This window comes from Zalophus californianus, chromosome 9, assembly GCF_009762305.2.
Source record: "Zalophus californianus isolate mZalCal1 chromosome 9, mZalCal1.pri.v2, whole genome shotgun sequence".
NCBI lineage: Eukaryota > Metazoa > Chordata > Mammalia > Carnivora > Otariidae > Zalophus > Zalophus californianus.
In genome coordinates this window covers 110,473,122-110,498,804 of record NC_045603.1, presented here as the reverse complement: position 1 = coordinate 110,498,804, position 25,683 = coordinate 110,473,122, and the positions used below count along the sequence as shown (strand labels likewise).

The 25,683-nt window shown below is 37.3% G+C and overlaps 1 protein-coding gene across 15 annotated transcripts in view; it reads left to right on the top strand.

The window, feature by feature from the left end:
* CCDC7 (coiled-coil domain containing 7) overlaps positions 1-25,683 on the top strand; it is a 481,360-nt gene that overhangs the window by 3,817 nt on the left and 451,860 nt on the right. For all 15 annotated transcript variants that reach the window (XM_035729112.1, XM_035729118.1, XM_035729115.1 and 12 more), the window contains exons 2-4: positions 1,435-1,765; positions 2,914-3,006; positions 17,747-17,830. In XM_035729112.1, coding sequence (XP_035585005.1) covers positions 1,487-1,765; positions 2,914-3,006; positions 17,747-17,830 — 456 coding nt within the window. In that variant the 5' untranslated portion in view covers positions 1,435-1,486. The remainder of the gene's footprint in view (positions 1-1,434; positions 1,766-2,913; positions 3,007-17,746; positions 17,831-25,683) is intronic.

The following is a 25,683-nucleotide window of genomic DNA, read 5'->3' as shown; positions in this document are numbered from 1 at the left end:
TTTCAGGTGTCAAGTTATTTTCACCTGTGAGCTCACATGCCCTTGGGAGTGTCGGCTACTCTTGTCTGGTAATCTATTATCATAAAATGGTCAAAAGCCAGGCCCCAGTCTATGTCCCTCCGATCAAGTTTAGGGAAATTATATGTGTGTATTTGTTTCCCAGGGCTGCCATTACAAAATACCATGAAGTAAGTGGTTTGAAACAATAATAATTTATTCTCTCATAGTTCAGGAGTCTAGGAATCGAAAATCAAGGTGTTTGCAGTGCTACGCTCCTTCTAAAGGCTCTAGGGAAGAACTCCCCTTGCTTCTTCCTAGCAAGGATGCTGGCAATCTTTAACATTCCTTAGCTTGTAGTTGCATTGCTCTAGTCTCTGCCTCTGTCGTTACATGACCTTTACCCCTGTTTTTCTATGGTGTCTTTACATGATTTCTTTTTTTAAAAACATTAATTTATTTATTTTAGAGAGAGAGAGTGTGGTGCTAGAGGGGGAGGGTCAGAGGGAGAGGGAGAGAGTCCCCAGCAGACTCCACACTGAGCGCAAAGCCTGACATGGGGCTTTGATCTCATGACCCTGAGATCAGGACCTGAGCCAAAACCAAGAGTCGGATGCTTAACCAACTGCACCACCCAGGTGCCCTTATATGGCTTTCTTATAATGACACCAGCCACTGGATTTAGGGCCCATTGTAATCTAGTATGACCTCATCTTAACTTGGTTACATCTGCAAAGACTGTATTTTCAAATATGGTCATATTCACAGGTGCCAGGGGTTAGAACTTGAACATATTTTTTTCGGGGACACAGTTCAACCTACAACAATGAGACATCTAAGTTCAGACAACAGAGAACCAATGCTATTCTATATTAATTTTGTCAGTCTATGAGACAACGCCCATGGTCAAGCATATAGTTTAAAACTCTTTGGGAGAAGGCATTGTCCTGAGTTTTAATCAGCTTTGGAGAGAGAGGAGTAGAAGAATGAAAGCCTAAGACCTGTCCAGTCTGTACTTTTTATCTCAGTCCAACTTTGGTGTTGCCTTGATATTACTCTGTTGATACCCTGGGCCTAGGCTATTATTCCTATAGAAATAATGGTAAAGGGCATATATTACCTTTAAAAAATGGGGGAAAGGTAAGAATAAAATTTTAAAGTTTCCTAAAGAAATTCTCTCATTCCTGCCACTGTCTCTGTCTCTTCAGCCCCCATCCTAAATGCCCATACCTAAATCAGCCTTCAGCCACCTGTAGGGATTTCTCACAGTTTTTTTGTTTGCTTATTTTAAAATTTTTTGTTGGTATTTATTGTTAGGAATGTTATTCTCTCCATTTTGTAATTTCTGTAGAGCTGATTTTGGGACTCACCATCTTCATGGGTGATTGACAATCCTGCCATAATGTTTAATCTGAAATCTTAATGTTTTATTCACAGGGAGGAATACAATTTTTTCATCTATAATTTGGAAGCAAAGTAAAATAACAAAATGAAGCCAGCAAAACATCTGTTAGCCTCTAGTAATAAATCGGCAAATGTTCCAGAATTCACTTACAAAAAAGGACTATTGAATTTACCATTGTCACCTAAATCAAAGGAAAAACATAGTACAAAATTAGTACGTGATAAACTTGAAACAATGGCCTTAGGATCTCCACCAAGAGGGGAATCCATCGTAAGGTATGCTTTGCCCATTCCATCAAGTAAGACAAAGGAGTTCATAGCAGAAGATGAATTGATCAGGAAAATTACCAATCATCTGAAGATGGTAAGACACTTGTTGGTCCCTGTGTTTGGGGTCCCCATGACCAGCGCCAGGCTTAGTGATTTGTTAGGAAGGTGCACTAGACTCAAAATATAGTCCTATTGATGGCTAAGATTTATTACAGTGAAAGATACAAAGCAAAATCAGCAAAAGGAAAAGGCTTATGGGGTGAAGTCTGGAGGAAACTAGGTCCAAGATTCCTCTTCCTTTAAAGTCACACAGGATGTGCTTAATTCCTCCAACAACACATTATGACAGCACATGTGAAATGTCTGTAGGAGAAGCTCATTAGAGACTCAGTGCCCAGAGTTTTATTGGATACTTTGCCTAGCATGTACCGAAATTCCAGACTCCCTGAAGGAAAGCAGATGTTTAGCATAAACCACATTGTGCAGATGGTTTAGGGACAATGAGCCCCTGTTATCAGTGAATGATGGGAACACACCTAAAATCCAAGTACTGAGACACCAGTCCAATGCCAGCCTTGAAAGCAGATCTTTCTAACGATGGGCCTTTCTAAGTCTCATTCCTGCTATGCTAACTCTTCTCAGCACTTTAGAAACTTTAGCTCTTAGTGTTGGGGGGAAAAAAAATTTCCTTTTTCTCTGAGTTTCTCTTTGCACAATGATCCAGAATTGAACTGTGGTTGTACCAAATACCAAATGAGAACAATGAGGAGTAGTACAAATATAAAAAGAACATAGTTTGTCAAATCTCCAAAATATAAATTTCCTCAAAGTTTAAGGCATTAGCTCAGAGAATTTCCTTTATTGCTCTTTGGTTTCCATGTCTGTTTTGCCCACTTCTCTTCAAAGAAGAAAGTTGAGTCAGTCATATTTTGAGGAATACTTTGGTAATAAGTGGAGTTGATGCTTCAACTATTCATAGTCTTTTACATGCCTGTCAACACAGAAATAAGAGTCATAGGGACTTTCTCCATTGCTAGGGAGTAGAGTCAAGGACTGTTTCTCATCATTTCTTTATGGTGATATGAGATGGGGTGTGAGATGGAAAATTTAAGTTTGTGGCACTGGCAGAAATAAGTCTTAACTGCTAAGAAGGTCCTGACATGTTTGATTAAATGTCTTTTTACATTTAATATAATAATTTTAAACTATAAAAATACTTAATTTTCTTTGATTCACTCACAGATTGTTTCTACTTTGGAAGAAACCTATGGATTTAGCATTCAAAATGGAGAAAAATCAGTTGTGAAGCCTGAACCTGAGGAATTAACTTTATCGGTAAGTATATGTAACCCTAACGTAGAGACATTAACACTGAAAAGGGGTAAGATTTTCTTTTGGATTCCATTTATATTCGCAGAATGAATTCACCATCCATGAAAATGATCCAGTTAGGGAACTTGAAGGTAGAGTATTTATTTTTCTATCCTCTGCTTAAAGTTTAATTAAGACATATCTATATTCTAAACCTACTTTTATTGTTAATTCCTATTCTATTTAATTTTTAAACATTTGGTTACTTGTTGGTTTGAGTTGTATGTTCCTTATCATGTTAAGAAAGTATTCTTCTATTTCTATTTTGCTAAAAAATAAAACAAAACCAAGAAGTTATTGAGTGTTAGCAAATGTCTGGTATATAGTGAAGTTATGTTAACTGTTAAGGTGATTGAGTATGTGGTTTTCCTTTAATATATTGAGGAGTTGAATTATTTTACACATTTCATAATATTCAACTGTAGTTTAATACTTGTAGAGTATTATTTTTCTAATTACTTTTGTTAGTTAGGGATTGAGTTTGGCTCCATGTAATAAAATACCTATGTTGAGTCTTTCAATTTGTGAACAAGGTATGTCTCTCCATTTATTTAGATATTGTTTGATTCTTTTATCACCAATTTATAATTTTCATCATACAGATCCTACACATGATTTGTTAGATTTATGCATTTATATTTCATGTTTTTTTTGGAATGATTTTTAATAGCATTGTTTTTAATTTTAGTTTCCACATGTTTGTTACTAGTATATAGAAATATGATTGATTTTTATATGTTTATCTGATATCTTGCAATCTTATTCAATGTACTTTTTCATTCTAGATTTTCTATAGATATCTTGGAATTTTCTACATAGACAATTATATCATTCTCAAATAGAGACAATTTTACTTCTTCCTGTCCAGTCTGAATGCTTTTTATTTCTTTCCTTTGTGCTGGCTCTGGCTTCCAGCATTATATTTAATAATAGTGATGAGAACAGATATCTTTGACTTATTGTGACTACTACTTCCAGACAGGAATGGAAGTTCAGTTCCCTGCTTGGTTTCACCAGCACCACTCTGGTGGGGGAATTGGAGGGCCAGTTTTCACTGCCATATTATTTTTCAGCCCTACTGACACATATGGGTAGTGGTGCACTTATTTTCTTGGTGTTTGGCTCAGGTAGGATAGGTATTGTCAGAAAGTTTTTGGATTATGCTAGAGACCCCTTTTCACAGTCCTTTGACTTTCCTTTCTTCTTTTTTTTTTTAAAGAATTTATTTATTTATTTGAGAGAGAGAGAGCATGAGTAGGGCAGAGGGAGAGGGAGAAGCAGACTCCCTGCTGAGTAGGGAGCCCGATGTGGAGCTCAATCCCAGGACTCTGGGATCATGACCTGAGCTGAAGGTAGAGCTTAACTGACTGAGCCACCCAGGTGCCCTCTTTGGCTTTTCTTAAGGGATTTTTTTTTTTTTTTAAGTCTGTGCTTATTGGAAGTTCCAGTTTCCAGTGCTCCCTCCATTTTATATGTAGGTAAAAAGAAAACCTAAGGAATTCATGTATTCCTCAAATTTTGAGAACTCTGCCTTTCTCTTTCTATGTTTCAATTTTCCTGTATTGGTTTGTTGTGTTGTCTATGGTATTTTAATTGCAGGAGGGAGGATTAGAGGAATGGGCCTAGTCCATCATTGCCAGAACTGAAAGTCCAAAATTATTTTTTTATTTTCGATACAGTTCTGTGTTCTAATGTCTCCTTTATCTGATACCAGCTTTCTTATGATTAGCCATTGTGTGTTATATCTTTTTTTATTATGTTATGTTAATCACCATACAGCATTAGTTTTTGATGTAGTGTTCCATGATTCATTGTTTGCATATAACACCCAGTGCTCTATGTAGTATGTGTCCTCCTTAATACCCATCACCAGGGTAACCCATTCCCTCACCCCCCTCATCTAGAGCCTCCTCTAGAACCCTCAGTTCGTTTCTCAGAGTCCATAGTCTCTCATGGTTCATCTCCCCCTGTGATTTCCCCCCCTTCATTTTTCCCTTCCTGCTATCTTCTTCTTCTTCTTTTTTTAAATATAATGTATTATTTGTTTCAGAGGTACAGGTCTGTGATTCATCAGTCTTACACAATTCACAGTGCTCACCATAGCACATATCCTCCCCAATGTCTATCACCCAGGCACCCCATCCTTCCCACCCCCCACCACTCCAGCAACCCTCAGTTTGTTTCCTGAGATTAAGAATTCCTCATATCGGTGAGGTCATATGATATATATCTTTCTCTGATTGACTTATTTCGCTCAGCATAATACCCTCCAGTTCCATTCATGTCGTTGCAAATGGCAAGATCTCATTCCTTTTGATGGCTGCATAATATTCCATTATATATATATATATATATATATATATATATATATATATATATATACACACCACCTCTTCTTTATCCATTCATCTGTCAATAGACATCTTGGCTCTTTCCATAGTTTCGCTATTTTGGACATTGCTGCTGTAAACATTGGGGTGTACGTACCCCTTCGGATCCCTACATTTGTATCTTTGTGGTAAATACCCGTAGTGCAATTGCTGGATCGTATGGTAGCTCAATTTTCAACTTTTTGAGGAATCTCCATACTGTTTTCCAGAGTGGTTGCACAAGCTTGCGTTCCCACCAACAATGTAGGAGGGTTCCCCTTTCTCCGCATCCCCGCCAACATCTGTCGTTTCCTGACTTGTTAATTTTAGCCATTCTGACTGGTGTGAGGTGGTATCTCATTGAGGTTTGATTTGGATTTCCCTGATGCCGAGCGATGTGGAACACTTTTTCATGTGTCTGTTGGCCATTTGGATGTCTTCTTTGGAAAAATCTCTGTTCATGTCTTCCGCCCATTTCTTGATTGGATTATTTGTTCTTTGGGTGTTGAGTTGGATAAGTTCTTTATAGATTTTGGATACTAGCCCTTTATCTGATATGTCATTTGCAAATATCTTCTCCCATTCTGTCGGCTGTCTTTTGGTTTTGTGGACTGTTTCCTTTGCTGTGCAAAAGCTTTTTATCTTGATGAAGTCCCAATAGTTCATTTTTGCCCTTGCTTCCCTTGCCTTTGGTGATGTTTCTAGGAAGAAGTTGCTGTGGCTAGGGGGAAGAGGTTGCTGCCTGTGTTCTCCTTTAGGATTTTGATGGACTCCTGTCTCACATTTAGGCCTTTCAACCATTTTGAATCTATTTTTGTGTGTGGTGTAAGGAAATGGTCCAGTTTCATTCTTCTGCATGTGGCTGTCCAATTTTCCCAACACCATCTGTTAAAGAGACTGTGTTTTTTCCATTGGACATTCTTTCCTGCTTTGTCGAAAATTAGTTGACCGTAGAGTTGAGGGTCCATTTCTGGGCTCTCTATTCTCTTCCATTGATCGATGTGTCTGTTTTTGTGCCAGTACCATACTGTCTTGATGATGACAGCTTTGTAGTAGAGCTTGAAGTCCAGAATTGTGATGCCACCAGCTTTTCTTTTCTTTTTCAACATTCCTCTGGCTATTCGGGCTCTTTTCTGGTTCCATACAAATTTTAGGATTATTTGTTCCATTTCTTTGAAAAAAGTTGATGGTATTATTTATTTATTTATTTTTTGATCTAATTTTTTATTATGTTATGTTAATCACCATACATCACATCATTCGTTTTTGATGTAGTATTCCATGATTCATTGTTTGCATATAACACCCAATGCTCCATGCAGAATGTGCCCTCTTTAATACCCATCACCAGGCTAACCCATCCTCCCACCTCCCTCCCCCCTAGAACCCTCAGTTTGTTTTTCAGAGTCCATAGTCTCTCATGGTAAGAGTTGATGGTATTTTGATAGGGATTGCTTTGAATGTGTAGATTGCTCTAGGTAGCATTGACATCTTCACAATATTTGTTCTTCCAATCCATGAGCATGGAACGTTTTTCCATTTCTTTGTGTCTTCCTCAAATTCTTTCATGAGTATTTTATAGTTTTCTGAGTACAGATTCTTTGCCTCTTTGGTTAGATTTATTCCTAGGTATCGTACGGTTTTGGGTGCATTTGTAAATGGGATCGACTCCTTAATTTCTCTTTCTTCTTTCTTGTTGTTGGTGTATAGGAATGCCATTGATTTCTGTGCATTGATTTTATGTCCTACCACTTTACTGAATTCCTCTATGAGCTCTAGCAGTTTTGGGGTGGAATCTTTTGGGTTTTCCACATAAAGTATCATATCATCTGCAAAGAGTGAGAGTTTGACTTCTTCTTTGCTGATTTGGATGCCTTTTATTTCTTTTTGTTGTCTGATTGCTGTGGCTAGGACTTCTTGGACTATGTTGAATAGCAGAGGTGATAGTGGACATCCCTGCCCTGTTCCTGACCTTAAGGGGAAAGCTCTCAGTTTTTCCCCATTGAGAATGATATTCGCTGTGGGTTTTTCACAGATGGCTTTTATGATATTGAGGTATGTACCCCCTATCCCTATACTCTGAAGAGTTTTGACCAAGAAAGGATGCTGTACTTTATCAAATCCTTTTTCTGCATCTATTGAGAGGATCCTATGGTTCTTGTTCTTTCTTTTGTTAATGTATTGTATCACGTTGATTGATTTGCAGATGTTGAACCAACCTTGCAGCCCAGGGATAAATCCCACTTGGTCATGGTGTATAATCCTTTTAATGTACTGTTGGATCCTATTGGCTAGTATTTTGGTGAGAATTTTTGCATCCATGTTCATCAAGGATATTGGTCTGTAATTCTCCTTTTTGATGGGGTCTTTGTCTGGTTTGGGGATCAAGGTAATGGTGGCCTCATAAAACGAGTTTGGAAGTTTTCCTTCCATTTCTATTTTTTGGAACAGTTTCAGAAGAAGAGGTATTAATTCTTCTTTAAATGTTTGGTACAATTCCCCTGGGAAGCCATCTGGCCCTGGGCTTTTGTTTGTTGGGAGATTTTTGATGACTGCTTCAATTTCCTTAGTGGTTATAGGTCTGTTCAGGTTTTCTATTTCTTCCTGGTTTAGTTTTGGTAGTTGAGACATCTCTAGGAATGCATCCATTTCTTCCAGGTTATCTAATTTGCTGGCATATAGTTGCTCATCATATGTTCTTATAATTGTTTATATTTCTTGGTGTTGGTTGTGATCTCGCCTCTTTCATTCATGATTTTATTTATTTGGGTCATTTCTCTTTTCTTTTTGATAAGTCTGGCCAGGGGTTTATCAATCTTGTTAATTCTTTCAAAGAACCAGCTCCTAGTTTCGTTGATCTGTTCTACTGTTCTTTTGGTGTCTGTTTCATTGATTTCTGCTCTGATCTTCTCCTGCTGGGTTTAGGCTTTCTTTGCTGTTCTATCTCCAGCTCCTTTAGGTGTAGGGTTAGGTTGTGTATTTGAGATTTTTCTTGTTTCTTGAGAAAGGCTTGTATTGCTATATACTTTCCTCTTAGGACTGCCTTTGCTGCATCCCAAAGATTTTGAACAGTTGTGTTTTCATTTTCATTTGTTTCCATGAATTTTTTAAATTCTTTAATTTTCTGGTTGACCCATTCATTCTTTAGTAGGACGCTCTTTAGCCTCCATGTATTTGAGTTCTTTCTGACTTTCCTCTTGTGATTGAGTTCCAGTTTCAAAGCATTGTGGTCTGGAAATATGCAGGGAATGATCCCAATCTTTTAGTACCTGTTGAGACCTGATTTGTGACCTAGGATGTGATCTATTCTGGAGAATGTTGCATGGGCACTAGAGAAGAATGTGTATTCTGTTGCTTTGGGATAGAATGTTCTGAATATGTCTGTGTAGTCCATTTGGTCCAGTGTGTCATCTAAAGTCTTTATTTCCTTGTTGATCTTGCTTAGATGATCTGTCCATTTCAGTGAGGGGGGGTGTTAAATCCCCCCACTATCATTGTATTGTTGTCAATGTGTATCTTTGCTTTTGTTATTAATTGCCTTATATAATTGGCTGCTCCCATTTAGATATTTACAATTGTTAGATCTTCTTGTTGGATAGACCCTTTAAGTAGGATATAGTGTCCTTCTTCATCTCTTATTACAGTCTTTGGTTTAAAATTTCATTTGTCTGATATAAGGATTGCCACCCCAGCTTTCTTTTGGTGTCCATTAGAATGGTAAATGGTTTTCCACCCCCTCACTTTCAACAGGGGGTGTCTTTGGGTCTAAAATGAGTCTCTTGCAGACTGCATATCGATGGGTGTTGTTTTTCTTTTTATCCAATCTGATAGCCTGTGTCTTTTGATTGGGGTATTTAGCCCATTTACATTCAGGGTAACTATTGAAAGATATGAATTTAGTGCCATATTATTGCCTGTAACATGACTGTTACTGTATATCATCTGTGTTCCTTTCTGGTCTATGTTGCTTTTAGGCTCTCTCTTTGCTTAGAGGACCCATTTCAATATTTCTTGTAGGGCTGGATTCGTGTTTGCAAATTCCTTTAGTTTTTGGTGGTCCTGGAAGCTTTTTATCTCTCCTTCTATTTTCAATGACAGCCTAGCTGGATATAGTATTCTTGGCTGCATATTTTTCTCATTTAGTGTTCTGAAGATATCATGCCAGTCCTTTCTGGCCTGCCAGGTCTCTGTGGATAGGTCTGTTGCCAATTTACTGTTTCTACCATTTTAGGTTACATATCTCTTCTCCTGAGCTGCTTTCAGGATTTTCTTTTTGTCTCTGAGACTCGTCAGTTTTACTACTAGATGTCTGGGTGTTGACCTATTTTTATTGATTTTGAGGGGGGTTCTCTGTGCCTCCTGGAGTTTGATGCCTTTTTCCTTCCCCAAATTATGGAAGTTCTCTGCTATAATTTGCTCTAATATACCTTCTACCCCTCTCTCTCTTCTTCTTCTGGGATCCCAATTCTAATACTGTTTCGTCTTATAATATCACTTATCTCAAATTCTGCTCTCATGATCCAGTGGTTGTTTATCTCTCTTTTTCTCAGTTTCTTTATATTCCATTATTTGGTCTTCTATATCACTAATTCTCTCTTCTGCCTCATTTATCCTAGCAGTTAGAGCCTCCATTTTTTATTGCACCTCATTAATAGCCGTTTCGATTTCGACTTGGTTAGATTTTAGTTCTTTTATTTTTCCAGAAAGGGTTTCTCTAATAACTTCCATGATTTTTCAAGCCCAGCCAGGATCTTTAAAATCATCGTTCTGAACTCTAGTTCCGACATTTTACTAATGTCCGTATTGATTAGGTTCCTGGCAGTCTGTACTGCCTCTTGTTCTTTTTGTTGAGGTGATTTTTTTCTGTCTTTTCATTTTGTCCAGAGGAGAATAGATAAATGAGAGAACAAAATGCTAACAGGGTAACAACATCTCCAGAAAAATATACTCAAAACAAATCAGAAGAGACCTGAAACTGGGGGAAAAGAAAGGGAAAAAAAGAAAAAAGAGAAAAAAATAAAAACAAACAAACACAAAAAAACCCCATAATATGGTCAAATATTATCAGGCTGGAGCATAGATCAGTGCCACACACTAGATTTTGGGCATATTTTGGTCTGTTAGAAGAAAGTGCCTCTCAAAGTTTTAAGGAAAGAAAAACTTATATATGTACAAAAATAAGGGTTAATACTATGAAGGGATGGAATATGACTGTAAAGATGAAAAGTATAAAAGATTTTATAAAAGGAATTGATAAGATAAGAAGTTGTTTGAAAAAAGAAAGAAGAGAATTTAAGAAAAAAAAAGGGAGAGAATGTGATCAGGCAGGATACTAGAACAAAGCCATACACTAGAGATTTAGGGTATATTTTGTTCTCTTAGAAGAAACCGTATCCCAAAATTTTAAAGAGAGAATAACTTATATATATATATATATACATATATATGCACCAAAAATAAGGTTAACTACTATGAAGGGATAGAATTGACTCTAAAAATGAAAAATAAAAAAGATTTTTTAAAAAAGTGATTGATAAGATGTTCGTTGAAAAAGGGAAAAAGAAAAATTAAAAAAAAAAAAAGAAGTTAAAAAAATTAACTTTGAAAGACTAAAGAATCATGGGAAAAAAACCATGAACTCTATATGCAGTATTCCCCTAGCTCTGGAGTTCTGCCTTGGTAAACTTGGTCTTGGCTTGCTTTTCTTGCTGATCTTCTGGGGGAGGGGCCTGTTGCCACGGTTCCCAAATGTCTTTGCCAAGGCAGAATTGCCCCGCCCTTGCCAGGTGGGGCTAAGTAATCTGCTTGGCTTTGCTCTTGGGAGCTTTTGTTCCCTGCAAGCTTTCCGTACAGCTTTGGAGGAGGAGAGTGAAATGGCAGCCTCCCAATCTCTGTCCCAGAGGAGCTGAGAACTCGGGGCCCCACTCCTCAGTGTGCCCCCAGAGAAAAGCAGTCAATCACTCCCGTGTCTCCGGTCTCCAGCTGCACTCCGCGCTCACCTGTACTGTCACTGAGCCGTTTCTATCTCTGGCATCCAACCCCATGTGGAGTCTCCAAACCCAGCAGATCCCTGTGGTGGGCTCCCGCGTGGCTCCTCCCCGGGGAGGAAGGGGAGTCTCCCCGGATCTGCCGCTTGTTGGGTCCCTGCTGGAGGAGCAGTGGCCCAACTGGGCCGCAGATCACAGTTTATGGAAACCCCAAGCTGAGAGCTCTCGCCTCGGCTCCATCTCTGTAGCCGGCTTCCCCGCTCCGATACCTGGGAGCTCTGCTGCACTCAGGCACCCTCGGTCTTCCTGTGACCCTGAGGGTCCTGAGACCACACTGACCCAGCGAAGGTTCTACCCCCCGCTTAGCCACTGGAGTGACATCCCTCAGCAGAGCCGACTTCTAAAAGTTCCGATTTTGTGCTCTGCGGCTCTATCACTTGCCAGTAGCGCCGACGGAGGCCCCCTCACCCGGCGTCTGTCTTCCCGAATATTGCCTCAGATTCACTTCTCCACTCGTCCTACCTTCAAGAAAGTGGTCACTTTTCTGTTCAGAGAGTTGTTGCTATTCCTTTCTTCGATCTCCTGTTGAATTCATAGGTATTCAGAATGGTTTGATGCCTATCCAGCTAAATTCCTGGGACCAGATGAAATTTAGGTCTCCTACTCCTCCACCATCTTGCTCCTCCCTCTATTGTGTTATATCTTCTTTCAAACTTTATTTTCAAAGTATGTTTATTTACCGTACCTCTTTGAAACAGCATATAGATGCATCTGTTTTTTTATCCAGTCTGACAGTGTCTGTCTTTTAATAGGTTTAGTTCATTTACATTTAATTGATACAATTAAATGTATTGCCATATAATTAATTTATTATAGTGAAACATTCATGAAATGATGTGAATTAAGTCTACTTTCTTGCTATTTGCTTTTTGTCCCATATCTTCTTTGCTCCTTTACTCTTTTCTGTTTTATTTTGAGTTAATTTTGTATTTTTTAGCATTTCATTTTATTTTCTTAGTTTTAGGCAATTTTTTTTTGTGCTTGCTCTAGGGATTCATCATGTATTTAAACTTATCACAGTCTATCTTGAATTAATATACACTTCATTTCTCATGTGAGAACTTTATAACAGTATAATAACATTTACCTCACTTATGTTTTTTGTGCTATTTTTGTTATATTATTGTTGCCCTATTTTTTTCTGACTGCTTTAAAGATTTTATCTTTGGCCTTTAGCAGTATGATACAAGACATACCTAGCTGAGGCTTTCTGTATATTTATTCTGTTCAGAGTCCATCAAGCTGAATCTGTGAGTTGATGTTTTTCAACAAATTTGGAAATTTTCATTTATTATTTCTTTAGATATGTCACTGCTTCTCTGCTCCTTTTTTATGAGATTCTAATTACACCTATATTAGACTGCTTGATACTGTGTAAGAAGTCACTCACACTCTCTTCATTTACTTCAATGTTTTCTCTTTCTGTGCTTCATTTTGGGCAATATATGTTATCCTATCTTCAAATTCACCAATCCTTTCTGTGGTGTCTGATCTGCTGTTAAGTTCTATCCAATGAAATTTGTATTTCAAATATCATAATTTTCATATTTAGTATTATCTTTTGCTTACTTTTTAGGGGGTTTTATATTTCTCCTGCTACTATCCACCATTCACCTAGTCTACCTATCTTTTCCTGCAAATTCTTTTTTCAGTCACAGAGTTTTAAAAGTTTTTGTCTGCTAATTTCCAATATCTGGGTCATCACTGTGTTTACTTCAACTATTTTTTTCTTTTGATTATGGATTGTATTTTCCTGGTCCTTCATATGATTTGTAATTTTTTTTAATTGGATCCCAAGTATTAGATTTAGAAAAACATTGGAAAATGTGGTACAATATTTATTTTCTAGAGAATGCTTACTGTTTCCCTTCTGGCATTTAGGATGAACAGCTAATAATTCTCTTTCCTACAAGAATTGATTTGAGCAGGAACTGGTCCATATTTTAATTAAGTTGAATTGTTGCCTGATTTGTCTAACCCATAATCTCTCCTATTGCTGCTTCCCCTGAGGGGCTGGTTTCTTTGATATTGCCAGTATTTTAGCTGGCAAGAGTTTGAACTCTGATTTTAAAGTTTTGGTTCACATCTTGGTTCAGTCCTGGCAGAGCTTCAAAATACAATTACCACAAGAACATGCAGGATGAGATTCCTCTGTTTCTTAGTTCCTGTTTTTTATAGTTGTGTAAATGCCAATTAAACCTTAAAACATTTTCATTATCCCCAAAAGCCTCCTTGTATTCCATTTACAGTCAATTCTCTCCTACCCTGGCTCCAGACAACCACTGATCCATCACTATACTTATGCCTTTTCTAGAATGTCCTATAAATAAAATCATATAATATGTAGCCTTATGTATCTAGTCTTCCCTATTTCATCATCATGTTTCTGAGATTCATCCATGTTGTTGTATGTACCAGTAGTTTGTTTCTTTTATTGTGAAGAATATTCAATTGTATGGCTATACCACAGTTTTTTTATCCATTCATCAGTTAATAAACATTTAGGTTTTTGGATCCAGTAGCTATTTTGGCTGTTATGAATGAAGTTTCATTTTTTTTTTCAATTTAAGTTCAATTAGCCAACACATAGTACATCATTAGTTTCAGATGTGGTGTTCAACAGTTCATCAGTTGTGTATAACACCCAGTGCTCATCACATCACGTGTCCTCCTTAATGCCCATCATCCAATTACCCCATTCACCCACCCATGTCCCCTCCAGCAACCCTCAGTTTGCTTCCTAGAGTTAAGAGTCTCTCATGGTTTGTCTCCCTCTCTGATTTCTTCCCATTCAGTTTTCCCTCCCATCCCCTATGATCCTTTGCACTGTTTCTTATATTCCACATATGAGTGAAACCATATGATAATTGTCTTTCTCTGATTGACTTATTTTGCTTAGCATAATAGCCTCCGGTTCCATCCAGGTCAATGTAAATGGTGAGTATTCATCCTTTCTGATGGCTGAGTGATATTCCATTGTGTGTATATATATATATATCCATATATCCATATATATCCATGTGTATGTGTATATATATATATATGGATATATGTGATATATATGGATATATGAGATATATATATGGATATATGAGATATATATGGATATATGTGATATATATATGGATATATGTGATATACATATATGGATATATGTGTGAGATATATATATATCTATGTGTATGTGTGTATATATATATACATATGTATATATGTGATAGATAGATAGATAGATAGATAGATAGATAGATATCACATCTTCTTTATCCATTCATCTGTCGAAGGACATCTTGGCTTCTTCCCCAATTTGGCTATTGTGGACATTGCTGCTATGAACACTGGGGTGCAGATGCCCCTCCATATGAATGAAGTTTTTATGAACATTTGTGTGCAAGTCTTTGTGGGGACATATGTGTTTATTCATCTTGGATAATTGCTTTGGAATAGGACTGGTGATTTATAAGTATATGTTTAATTTTATGAGCAATTGCCAAACTACTTCCCAATGTGGCAAAACAATTTATATTCCTACCAGCTCTCTAGGAGAGTTCCAGTGGCTGTACATCCTTACCAAAATTGGTATTGTCAGACGTTTTAATTGTGACCATTCCTAAGGAATGTAAGCCTCCTTTTCTGCTACCATATTGGCAAAATTCAAATGGAGAGGGGTTTGGTAGAAGAAAAATGGTTGAGTTGAGTGATTTGCCTTGGGAGCTTTTCTCATTCCAGTCTATCTCCTAGCCTCAATGGCTGTCAAGGGCTCAACTGGTTTTTCTTCATCCTCTGAATTCTGTTTGTCAATGGTGGGCCTGCTTTTTGACTTGGGTGACTTGACACACTTTGCACACACTAGACCAAGCACTCTTTCTCCACCATGCTCCCTTAGGTATGGATATGTCTTTGGTTCTTTGCTTATTTATAAAGTGTTCTTCTGTGGAGTTCAGTTCATCAGATTTTTATCCTATCCTCTCCTTTTCAGTATCCTCAAGGAAAGGGGTGATAATTATATAATTTTATATATTTTTCCCTTCTGGTTGTTTAATTTTCTTTTTTTTTAAATTTCTTTTTATTTGAGAGAGAGATCGAGAGAGAGCATGAGTAGGGGGAGGAGCAGAGGCAGAGGGAGAAGCAGACCCCCCACTGAGCAGGGAGCCCAATGTGTGGCTCGGTCCCGGTATTCCGGGACCATGACCTGAGCTGAAGGCAGACGTTTAACCGACTGAGCCACCCAGGTACCCCGTCCTTTCTGGATGTTAACACCAAAGTGAATACCTCTCATACCTTTTCACATCATAATCATAAGTGGCATTTCTACTTCCTTTTTAAAGATCTTTTTAGAAGTGCTGCCCAACAATTTCTTTTTGTCTCATTGGCCTGATTGGGACATGAGGCTACCCTTATTGGTAAAGGAGGCTGGAAATTTTATTATTATTGTCTTTTTTTAAAGATTTTATTTATTTATTTGAGAGAGACAGTGAGAGAGGGAACACAAGCAGGGGGAGTGGGGAAGGGAGAGGGAGAAGCCAGGCTCCCCGCTGAGCAGGGAGCCCAACACAGGGCTTGATGCCAGGACCCCAGGATCATGATCTGAGCTGAAGGCAGACACTTAACCGACTGAGCCACCCAGGTGCCCTTATTATTATTATTACTAGCTATGCATGTTGGCATCCCCAATAAAATTGAGGTCCTGTTAGTAGGCAACTAATAGTCTCTATTATAATTATCATTAAAATACTATTATAATAGTATAAGTGATACTATTATAAGACTATTATATACTTGTCTCACAACACTATTGTCATAATTTTTGATGATTTTGATATCCATGTCGATGATCTTTGCAAATAATCCAACATCTCAGTTCATTGAATTCCTTTCCTCCAATGATCTTGTCTTCTATCCTATCTCAGCAACTGACAAGATGATATCCTCTAGTCTTTGTCATAACCAATAACTTTAACTTTTCCATAATTTGTTTCAATCATCTTAATCTGTGGTCACTACCTCTTATCTTTCCCACTTTGTCTAATATTCGGGCTCCAAAAGTCCTTTGAGTCCATTCAAAACTATAATCCATTGGTCTTACTGCCTTTTACTGCCCCAAATCCTCCTTGTGGTCTTACTTATCTAGCTTAAATTCCATGGTCCATTATTATTATTGCTCCCAAGCATATGTACTTTCTTGCCCTGCCATGCTATATTGATTGTATTTTGTTAAACTGCAACCCTGATCAAATCAATCACCATCTTCTCTATATTTGTGGCATCTGAATGTGAGTAGAAGAAAAAATCCGCAGGTATGCTTATAGTCTCATTTTATATTTGTAATTAGTAAACCTAGTTCATTCATTTTCCCACTCTCCTGAATGATTAATTCAGTTTTTTCCCCTCTCATATATGGGTATAAGTCTTTTTCATGACAAAAAAAAAAAAAAGTGCAGGGCGCCTGGGTGGCTCAGTCATTAAGCGTCTGTCTTCTGCTTAGGTCATGATCTCAGGGTCTTGGAATCGAGCCCTGCATCAGGCTCCCTGCTTGGCGGGAGGCCTGCTTCTCCCTCTCCCACTCCCCCTGCTTGTGTTCCCTCTCTCGCTGTGTCTCTCTCTGTCAAATAAATAAAATATCTTAAAAAAAGTGTATCAGCTTGTGAGTATGTTTTAAAATGTGATGTTAAATGAACATATTCCTCATGGAAAACATTCTGTGAGAATCCTAACTCTATATAAGCATCCGAGGTTTGTGTATCATAGGTTGTCTCTGATTTACAAATCACTGCTCTACTCGAAAATATTCAGTCCTTGTGATATTTTCATCTGCCACTATTTTTTCCTCCAAGTGTTCATTTGCCCATTGAGTGAGGGTAAAAGACTACAGCTCTTGGCAAGTATAATTATATTCAGAAGTCATAATGAGCATTCATTTTCTAACACAAAGAGATATTTTTATATATTTCTGTGTACAGAGTGGCTACCTTTTTTTGGGTATTCATAACTTTCAGGAGTTTAAATCTGGGATGCTTGCTTTTCTGCAATGGTGCAGGGGAGAATAAAAGAGGCATAGCAGGATATATGTCATTAATGGGCCAGTCCCCAGAATGTACTCTCTTTCACTTTCTGGAAGAATTTGCTAGTAGAGCATTTAGAGCATGATTTCTTGTCTTATAAGTTTGAAGGGACAGAAATTATAGGCAAAAAATATTTTCCAAAATAATTAAATATACTAAAATGTAGATGGGGATGCATATAGATTCTGAAATGAAAGTAACTTTTTTTTGTTATTCTTTTCAAAAGGTTGGGGATGATCTGAATTCATTCTTGAGATGTTGTTCACAATTTGCTGCTCAGTTAGAAGAAGCAGCTAAGGAAGAACATAATGTATGTATTCTGTGTAAACTGTCAAGTATAAAATATTTACTATTTTAATGATTTAAATTATTAGTACTGTTAATAAATTTTGTATTAATAAATTGTATATTAATTTATTAAAATCATTAATTGTTATTAATAACAATTTTAGTAATACAATATTTAAAGCTATACTGGTTGTTTGAACTTGAATGTGATAATCCATTCAGCAGTATTAGTCTAAATACAGTGCCTTAAGGAGTTATAAAAGGCATTAGAAAGTTTTATTTTTTATTCTTAATGTAGGCATTTAGATCTGTGAATTTTCCTTTAAGTACAGCATTGATTAGGTCATTAGTATTTTCATATTTACAAATGAAAACATAGTATTAATAGTATTTATATTTTAGTGTTTTAAAAATTTTTTTATTTAAATCCAATTTAGTTAACATACAGTGTATTATTAGTTTCAGGGGTAGAAGTTAGTGATTCATCAGTTTCATATAACACCCAGTGTTCATTACTTCAAGTGCCCTCCTTAATACCCATCCCCCAGTTATCCCATCCCCCCCCATCACCCCTCCAGCAACCTTCAGTTTGTTTCCTATAGTTAAGGGTCTCTTAAGGTTTACCTCCCTCTCTGTTTTTATCTTACTTTATTTTTCCTTCCCTTCCCCTATGTTCATCTGTTTTGTTTCTTAAATTTTGCATATGAGTGAAATCATATGGTATTTCTCTTTCTCTAACTTATTTTGCTTAGCATAATACCCTCCAGTTCCATCCAAATAAGGTAATTTATATTACAAAAGTAATATGTCATAATTAATGAAAATTTCAAAAAAGACATGCATAAAGAAGAAAACAAAAATTACCATAATCCTATTTCCCCATGATAACCAACTACTGTTAACATATTTTTGTTTCCCTTCCTGATTTTCCAAAGTTATAAAGATTTAGAAAGAATGAAATAATACTGTACATACTATTTGGTATACACTATTGAGTGAGGGTAAAAGTACTACTGTCTAATATTCTGGCTCCAAAATCCTTTGATTCCATTTGGAACTATAATCTATTGGTCTTACTGCCTTTTACTGTCCCAAATGTTACCTTTTGAAAAGACTAACAAAACAAAGTTACTTTTATTTCAGAATCCATATGCATCCCCATCTACATTTTAGTATATTTAATTATTTTGGGAAATACTTTTTGCCTATAATATGTATATAATACTATTTACAAAAATTTTAAATTAACATGTAATGTATTATTTGTTTCAGGGGTACAGGTCTGTGATTCATCAGTCTTACACAATTCACAGTGCTCACCATAGGACATACCCTCCCCAATGTCCATCACCCAGCCACCCCATCCCTCCCTCCCCCCTCCACTCCAGCAACCCTTCGTTTATTTCCTGAGATTAAGAGTCTCTAATGGTTTGTCTCCCTCACTGGTTTTGTCTTGTTTCATTTTTCCCTCCCTTCCCCTATGATCCTCTGCCTTGTTTCTCTAATTCCTCATATCAGTGAGACCATATGATACTTGTCTTTCTCTGATTGACTTATTTCACTTAGCATAATACCCTCTAGTTCCATCCATGTCATTGCAAATGACAAGATTTCATTTTTTTGATGGCTGCATAATATTCCATTGTACATATATAGCACATCTTCTTTATCCATTCATCTGTTGATGGACACCTAGGCTCTTTCCCTAGTTTGGCTATTGTGGACATTGCTCCTATAAACATTGGGGTGCATGTGCCCCTTCAGATCACTACATTCGTATCTTTGGGGTAAATACCCATAGTGCAATTGCTGGGTTGTTAGGGTAGCTCTCTTTTCAACTTTTTGAAGAACCTCCATACTGTTTTCCAGAGTGGCTGCACCAGCTTGCATTCCCACCAACAGTGTAGGAGGGTTCCCCTTTCTCTGCATCCTCGCCAACATCTGTCGTTTCTTAACTTGTTAATTTTAGCCATTCTGACTGGTGTGAGGTGGTATCTCATTGAGGTTTTGATTTGGATTTCCCTGATGCTGAGTGATGTTGAGCACTTTTTTTGTGTCTGTTGGCCATTTGGATGTCTTCTTTGGAAAAATATCTGTTCATATCTTCTGCCCATTTCTTGATTGGATTATTTGTTCTTTGGGTGTTGAGTTGGATAAGTTCTTTATAGATTTTGGATACTAGCCCTTTATCTGATATGTCATTTGCAAATATCTTCTCCCATTCTGTCGGTTGTCTTTTGGTTTTGTGGACTGTTTCCTTTGCTGTGCAAAAGCTTTTTATCTTGATGAAGTCCCAATAGTTCATTTTTGCCCTTGCTTCCCTTGCCTTTGGCGATGTTTCTAGGAAGAAGTTGCTGCAGCTGAGGTCAAAGAGGTTGTTGCCTGTGTTCTCCTCAAGGATTTTATTTTTTTAATTTAATTTAATTTTACTATGTTATGTTAGTCACCATACAATACATCATTAGGTTTTGATTAGTGATCCACGATTCATTGTTTTCATATAATACTCAGTGCTCCATGCAGTAGGTGCCTTCCTTAATACCCATCACCAGGCTAAGGCTAACCCATTCCCCCAATCTCCTCCTCTCTAAAACCCTCAGTTTGTTTCTCATAGTCCATAGTCTCTCATGGTTCGTCCCTCCCTCCAATTTCCCTCCCTTCATTTTCCCCTTCCTTCTCCTAATATCCTCCATGTTATTCCTTACGTTCCTAATTAAGTGAAACCCTATGATAATTAACTTTTTCTGCTTGACTTATTTCACTTAGCGTAATCTCCTCCAGTCCCATCCATGCTGATGTAAAAATTGGGTATTCATCCTTTCTGCTGGCTGAGTAATATTCCGTTGTATATATGGACCACATCTTCTTTATCCATTCATCTTTTGAAGGGCATCTCAGCTCTTTCCACAGTTTGGCTATTGTGGACATTGCTACTATGAACATTGGGGTGCATATGGCCCTTCTTTTCACTACATCTGTGTCTTTGGGGTAAATACCCAGTAGTGCAATTACTGGGTCATAGGGTAGTTCTATTTTTAATTTTTTGAGGAACCTCCACACTGTTATCCAAAGTGACTGTACCAACTTGCATTCCTACCAACAGTGTGAGAGGGTTCCCCTTTCTCCATAACCTCTCCAACATTTGGTGTTTCTTGCCTTGTCAGTTTTTACCATTCTCACTGGTGTAAGGTGGTATCTCAGTGAGGTTTTGACTTGAATTTCCCTGATGGCTAATGATAATGAACATTTTTTCATGTGTCTGTTAGTCATTTGTATGTCTTCTTTGGAGAAGTGTCTGTTCATGTCTTCTGCCCATTTTTGGACTTGATTATTTGTTTTTTGGGTGTTGAGTTTGAGAAGTTCTTCATAGATCTTGGAAATCATCCCTTTGTCTGTAGTGTCATTTGCAAATATCTTCTCCCATTCTGTGGGTTTCCTCTTTGTTTTGTTGACTGTTTCCTTGGCTGTGCAGAAGCTTTTTAACTTGATGAAATCCCAAAAGTTCATTATTGCTTTTGTTTCACTAGCCTTTGGAGATGTATCTTGAAAGAAGTTGCTGTGGCCGATGTCAATGGATTCCTGTCTCACATTGAGGTCTTTCATCCATTTCGAGTATATCTTTGTGTATGGTGTTAGAGAATGGTCGAGTTTCATTCTTCTGTATATAGCTGTCCAATTTTCCCAGCACTATTTATTGAAGAGACTGTCTTTTTTCCATTCCATGATTTTTCCTGCTTTGTCAAAGATTATTTGTCCATAGAGTTGAGGGTCCATATCTGGGGTCTCTATTCTGTTCCATTGGTTTATATGTCTGTTTTCGTGCCAGTACCATGCTGTCTTGGTGATCACTGTTTTCTAATATAGCTTGAAATCAGGCAACGTGATGCCCCCAGCTTTGTTTTTCTTTTTCAACATTTCCTTGGCGATTTGGGATCTTTTCTGATTCCATACAAATTTTAGGATTGTTTGTTCCAGCACTTTGAAAAATGTCATTGGAATTTTGATCGGGATGGCATTGAAGGTATAGATTGCTCTGGGTAGCATAGACATTTTAAGAATGTTTATTCTTTTGATCCATGAGCATGGAATGTTTTTCCATCTTTTTGTGTCTTCTTCAGTTTTTTTCGTGAGTGTTCTGTAGTTCCTAGAGTATAGATCCTTTACCTCTTTGGTTAGGTTTATTCCAAGGTATCATATGGTTTTTGGTGCTATTGTAAATGGAATCATATCTTTAATTTCTTTTTCTACAGTTGCATTGTTAGTGTATAAGAAAGCAACTGATTTCTATGCATTGATTTTGTATCCTGCCACATTACTGAATTGCTGTATGAGTTCTAGTAATTTGGGGGTGGAGTCTTTTGGATTTTCCACATAAAGTATCATGTCATCTGTGAAGAGAGAGAGTTTGACTTCTTCTTTGCCAATTTGAATACGTTTAATTTCTTTTTGTTGTCTGATTGCTGTTGCTAGGACTTCTAGTACTATGTTGAATAGTAGTGGTGAGAGTGGGCATCTTGGTCGTGTTCCTGATCTTAAGGGAAAGGCTCTCAGCTGTTCCCCAGTGAGGATGATATTTGCTGTGGTTTTTTTCATAGATGGATTTTAAGAACTGGAGGAATGTTTCCTCTATCCCTTTACTCTGAAGAGTCTTAATCAGGAAAGGATGCTTTATTTTGTCAAATGCTTTTTCTGAATCAATTGAGAGGAACATATGGTTCTTTTCTCTCCTCTTATTAATGTGTTCTATCACACTGATTGACTTGCAAATGTTGAACCACCCCTAGCATCCCAGGGATAGATCCTACTTGGTCGTGGTGGATGATCCTTTTAATGTATTGTTGGATCCTGTTAGCTAGGATTTTGCTGAGAATTTTGGAGTTCATATTCATCAGGGATATCGGTCTTTTTGATGGGTCTTTGCCTGGTTTGGGGATTAAGGTAATGTTGGCCTAATAGAATGAGTCCGGAAGCTTTCCTTGTGTTTCTATTTTTTGAAACAGCTTTAGGAAAATAGGTATTATTTCTCCTTTGAATGTTTGGTAGAATTCCCCAGGGAATCCATCAGGCTCTGCACTCTTGTTTTTTTGGGGAGGTTTTTGATCACTGCTTTAATCTTGTTACCGGTTATTGGCTATTCAGGTAGTCAATTTCTTCCTGTTTCAGTCTTGGGAGTTTATAGGTTTCCAGGAAGGCATCCATTTCTTCCCAGGTTGCTCAATTTATTGGCATATAGTTGTTGATAATAATTTCTAATAATTGTTTCTATTTCCTTGGTATTAGTCGTGATCTCTCCCCTTTCAACATAATCTTATTAATTTGGGTCCTTTCTCTTTTCTTTTGCATAAGTCTGGCCAGTGGTTGATCGATCTTATGAATTCTTTCAAAGAACCAGCTTCTAGTTTCGTTGATCTGATCTACTGTGTTTCTGGTTTCTAATTCATTGATCTCTGCTCTAATCTTAATTATTTCTCTTCTAATACGTGGCTTAGTCATTTTTGCCTTTTCTCTAGTTCTTTAAGGTGTATAATTAGTTGGTGAATTCGAGATTTTTCTGTTTTTTTGAATAAGTTTGGATGGCTATGTATTTCCTCTTAGGACTGCCTTTGCAGTAGCCCATAGGTTTTGGACCGATGTGTTTTCAATCTCATTGGTTTCCATGCAGTGTTTAAGTTCTTCTTTGATTTCTTGGTTGACCCAAACATTATTGAGCAGAGTGGTCTTTAGCTTCCAAGTGTTTGAATTTCTGCCAAATTTTTTCTTGTGATTGAGTTCCAGTTTTAAAGCATTATGATCTGAGAAGATGCAAGGAATAATCTCAATCTTTTGGTATCAGTTGAGACCTGATTTGTAACGCAGTATGTGGTCTATTCTGGAGAAAGTTCCATGTGTGCTCGAGAAGAATGAGTATTTGTTTTAGGGTGGAATGTTCTGTATATATCTATGAGGTCCATCTGGTCCAGTGTGTCATTCAAAGCTCTTGTTTCTTTGTTGATTTTCTGCTTAGATGATCTGTCTACTGCTGAGAGTGGAGTATTGTGGTCTCCTACAATTAACATATTGTTATCAATCTGACTCTTTATTTTGGTTAACTGTTGGCTCATGTAGTTGGCTGTTCCCATCTTGGGGGCATAGATATTTACAATTGTTAGATCTTCTTGTTGGATAGACCCTTTAAGAATGATATAGTGTCCTTCCGTGTCTCTAACTACAGTCTTTAGCTTAAAATCTAATTTGTCTGATAGAAGAATTGCTACCCCAGCTTTCTTTTGTGGTCCGTTGGCATGGAAGATGGCTCTCCATCCCTTCACTTTCAGTCTGGATGTATCTTTAGGTTCAAAATGAGTCTCTTGTAGACAGCATATGGATGGGTCCTGTCTTTTTATCCAGTCTGCAACCCTGTGTGCCATTTCATGGGAACATTTAGGCTGTTCACATTGAAAGTGATTATTGAAAGATATGAATTTATTGTCATCATGTTGCCTGTGAAGTCCTTGTTTCTATAGATTGTCTCTGTAAATTTCTCTTCTATATCACTCTTGGGGTCTTTCTCCTTTTATAGAACCCCCCTTAATATTTCTTGTGGGGCCGGCTTAGTGGTCACATATTCTTTCAGTTTCTGCTGGTCTTGGAAGCTCTGCATCTCTCCATCCATTCTAAATGACAGCCTTGCCAGATAAAGTATTCTTGGCTGCATGTTCTTCTCATTTAGTACCCTGAATATGTCTTGCCAGCCCTTTCTGCCTTGCCAGGTCTCTGTGGATAAGTCTGACGTTATTCTGATGTTCCTCCCTCTGTAATAAAGAATCTCTTCCCCCTAACTGCCCTTATGATCGTTTCCTTGGTTGTAAGATTTGCGAATTTTACTATTACATTCTGGGGCATTGGTCTGTTTTCCTTGATCTTGGGAGGGGTCCTCTCTGTCTCTAGAATATGCATGTTTGTTTCATTCTCCAGATAAGGGAAGTTCTCAGCTAGGATTTGCTCAAATATATCTTCTAGTCCTCTCTCTCTCTCCACCCCCTCAGGGATCCCAATAATTCTGACATTGGAATGTTTCATGGTGTCACTTACTTCTCTGATTGTATTTTCATGGATTTTGAGAAACAAAGACCCATGGTCGTGGGTGTAATTGTAAATGGGATCGACTTCTATTATTTTTTGACTTTTGGAAAATAGTATTTATTGTGTCTTATCTGATTGTAAACATATTATTATTTTTTAAAGATTTATTTATTTTGAGAGAGAGAATGCATGAGTGAGAGAAGGGACAGAGGAAAGGGGAGAGAGAATCTTAAGCACACTCCCCACTAAGCACAGAGTCTGAATTGGGGGCTGCATCTCAAAACCCTGAGATCATGTCCCGAGCTGAAACCGAGAGTTGGATTCTTAACTGATTAAGCCACCCAGGAGCTGTTGATTGTAAACATATTATTGTGGAACATTTGAAATTGAGGAAAGCATATAGGAAAACAAGTTACCTGTAATCTCAATCTAGTATATACGCACCATTAACATTTTAGAAAATGTTTTCTAGCATGCTGTGTGTATATACACACAAACACATATATACACATATACACATTTATACACACACATATATGCACACACATGCTGTGTATGTCTGTATATGCACATTCATTTATATGTACATTGATATAATCTTTTCTAATCTTTTATTGTGGCAAAATATACATACTGTACAACTTACTATATTAACCATTTTTAAGTGTACAGTTCAGTGGTATTAAATACATTAATATTGTGCAATGATCACCTCTTTCCATCTCAGAACTCTTTTCGTCTTGCAAAACTGTAACTATATGCATTAAACAATAACTCTTTATGACCCCCAGCCCCTGGTAACTACCACTCTAC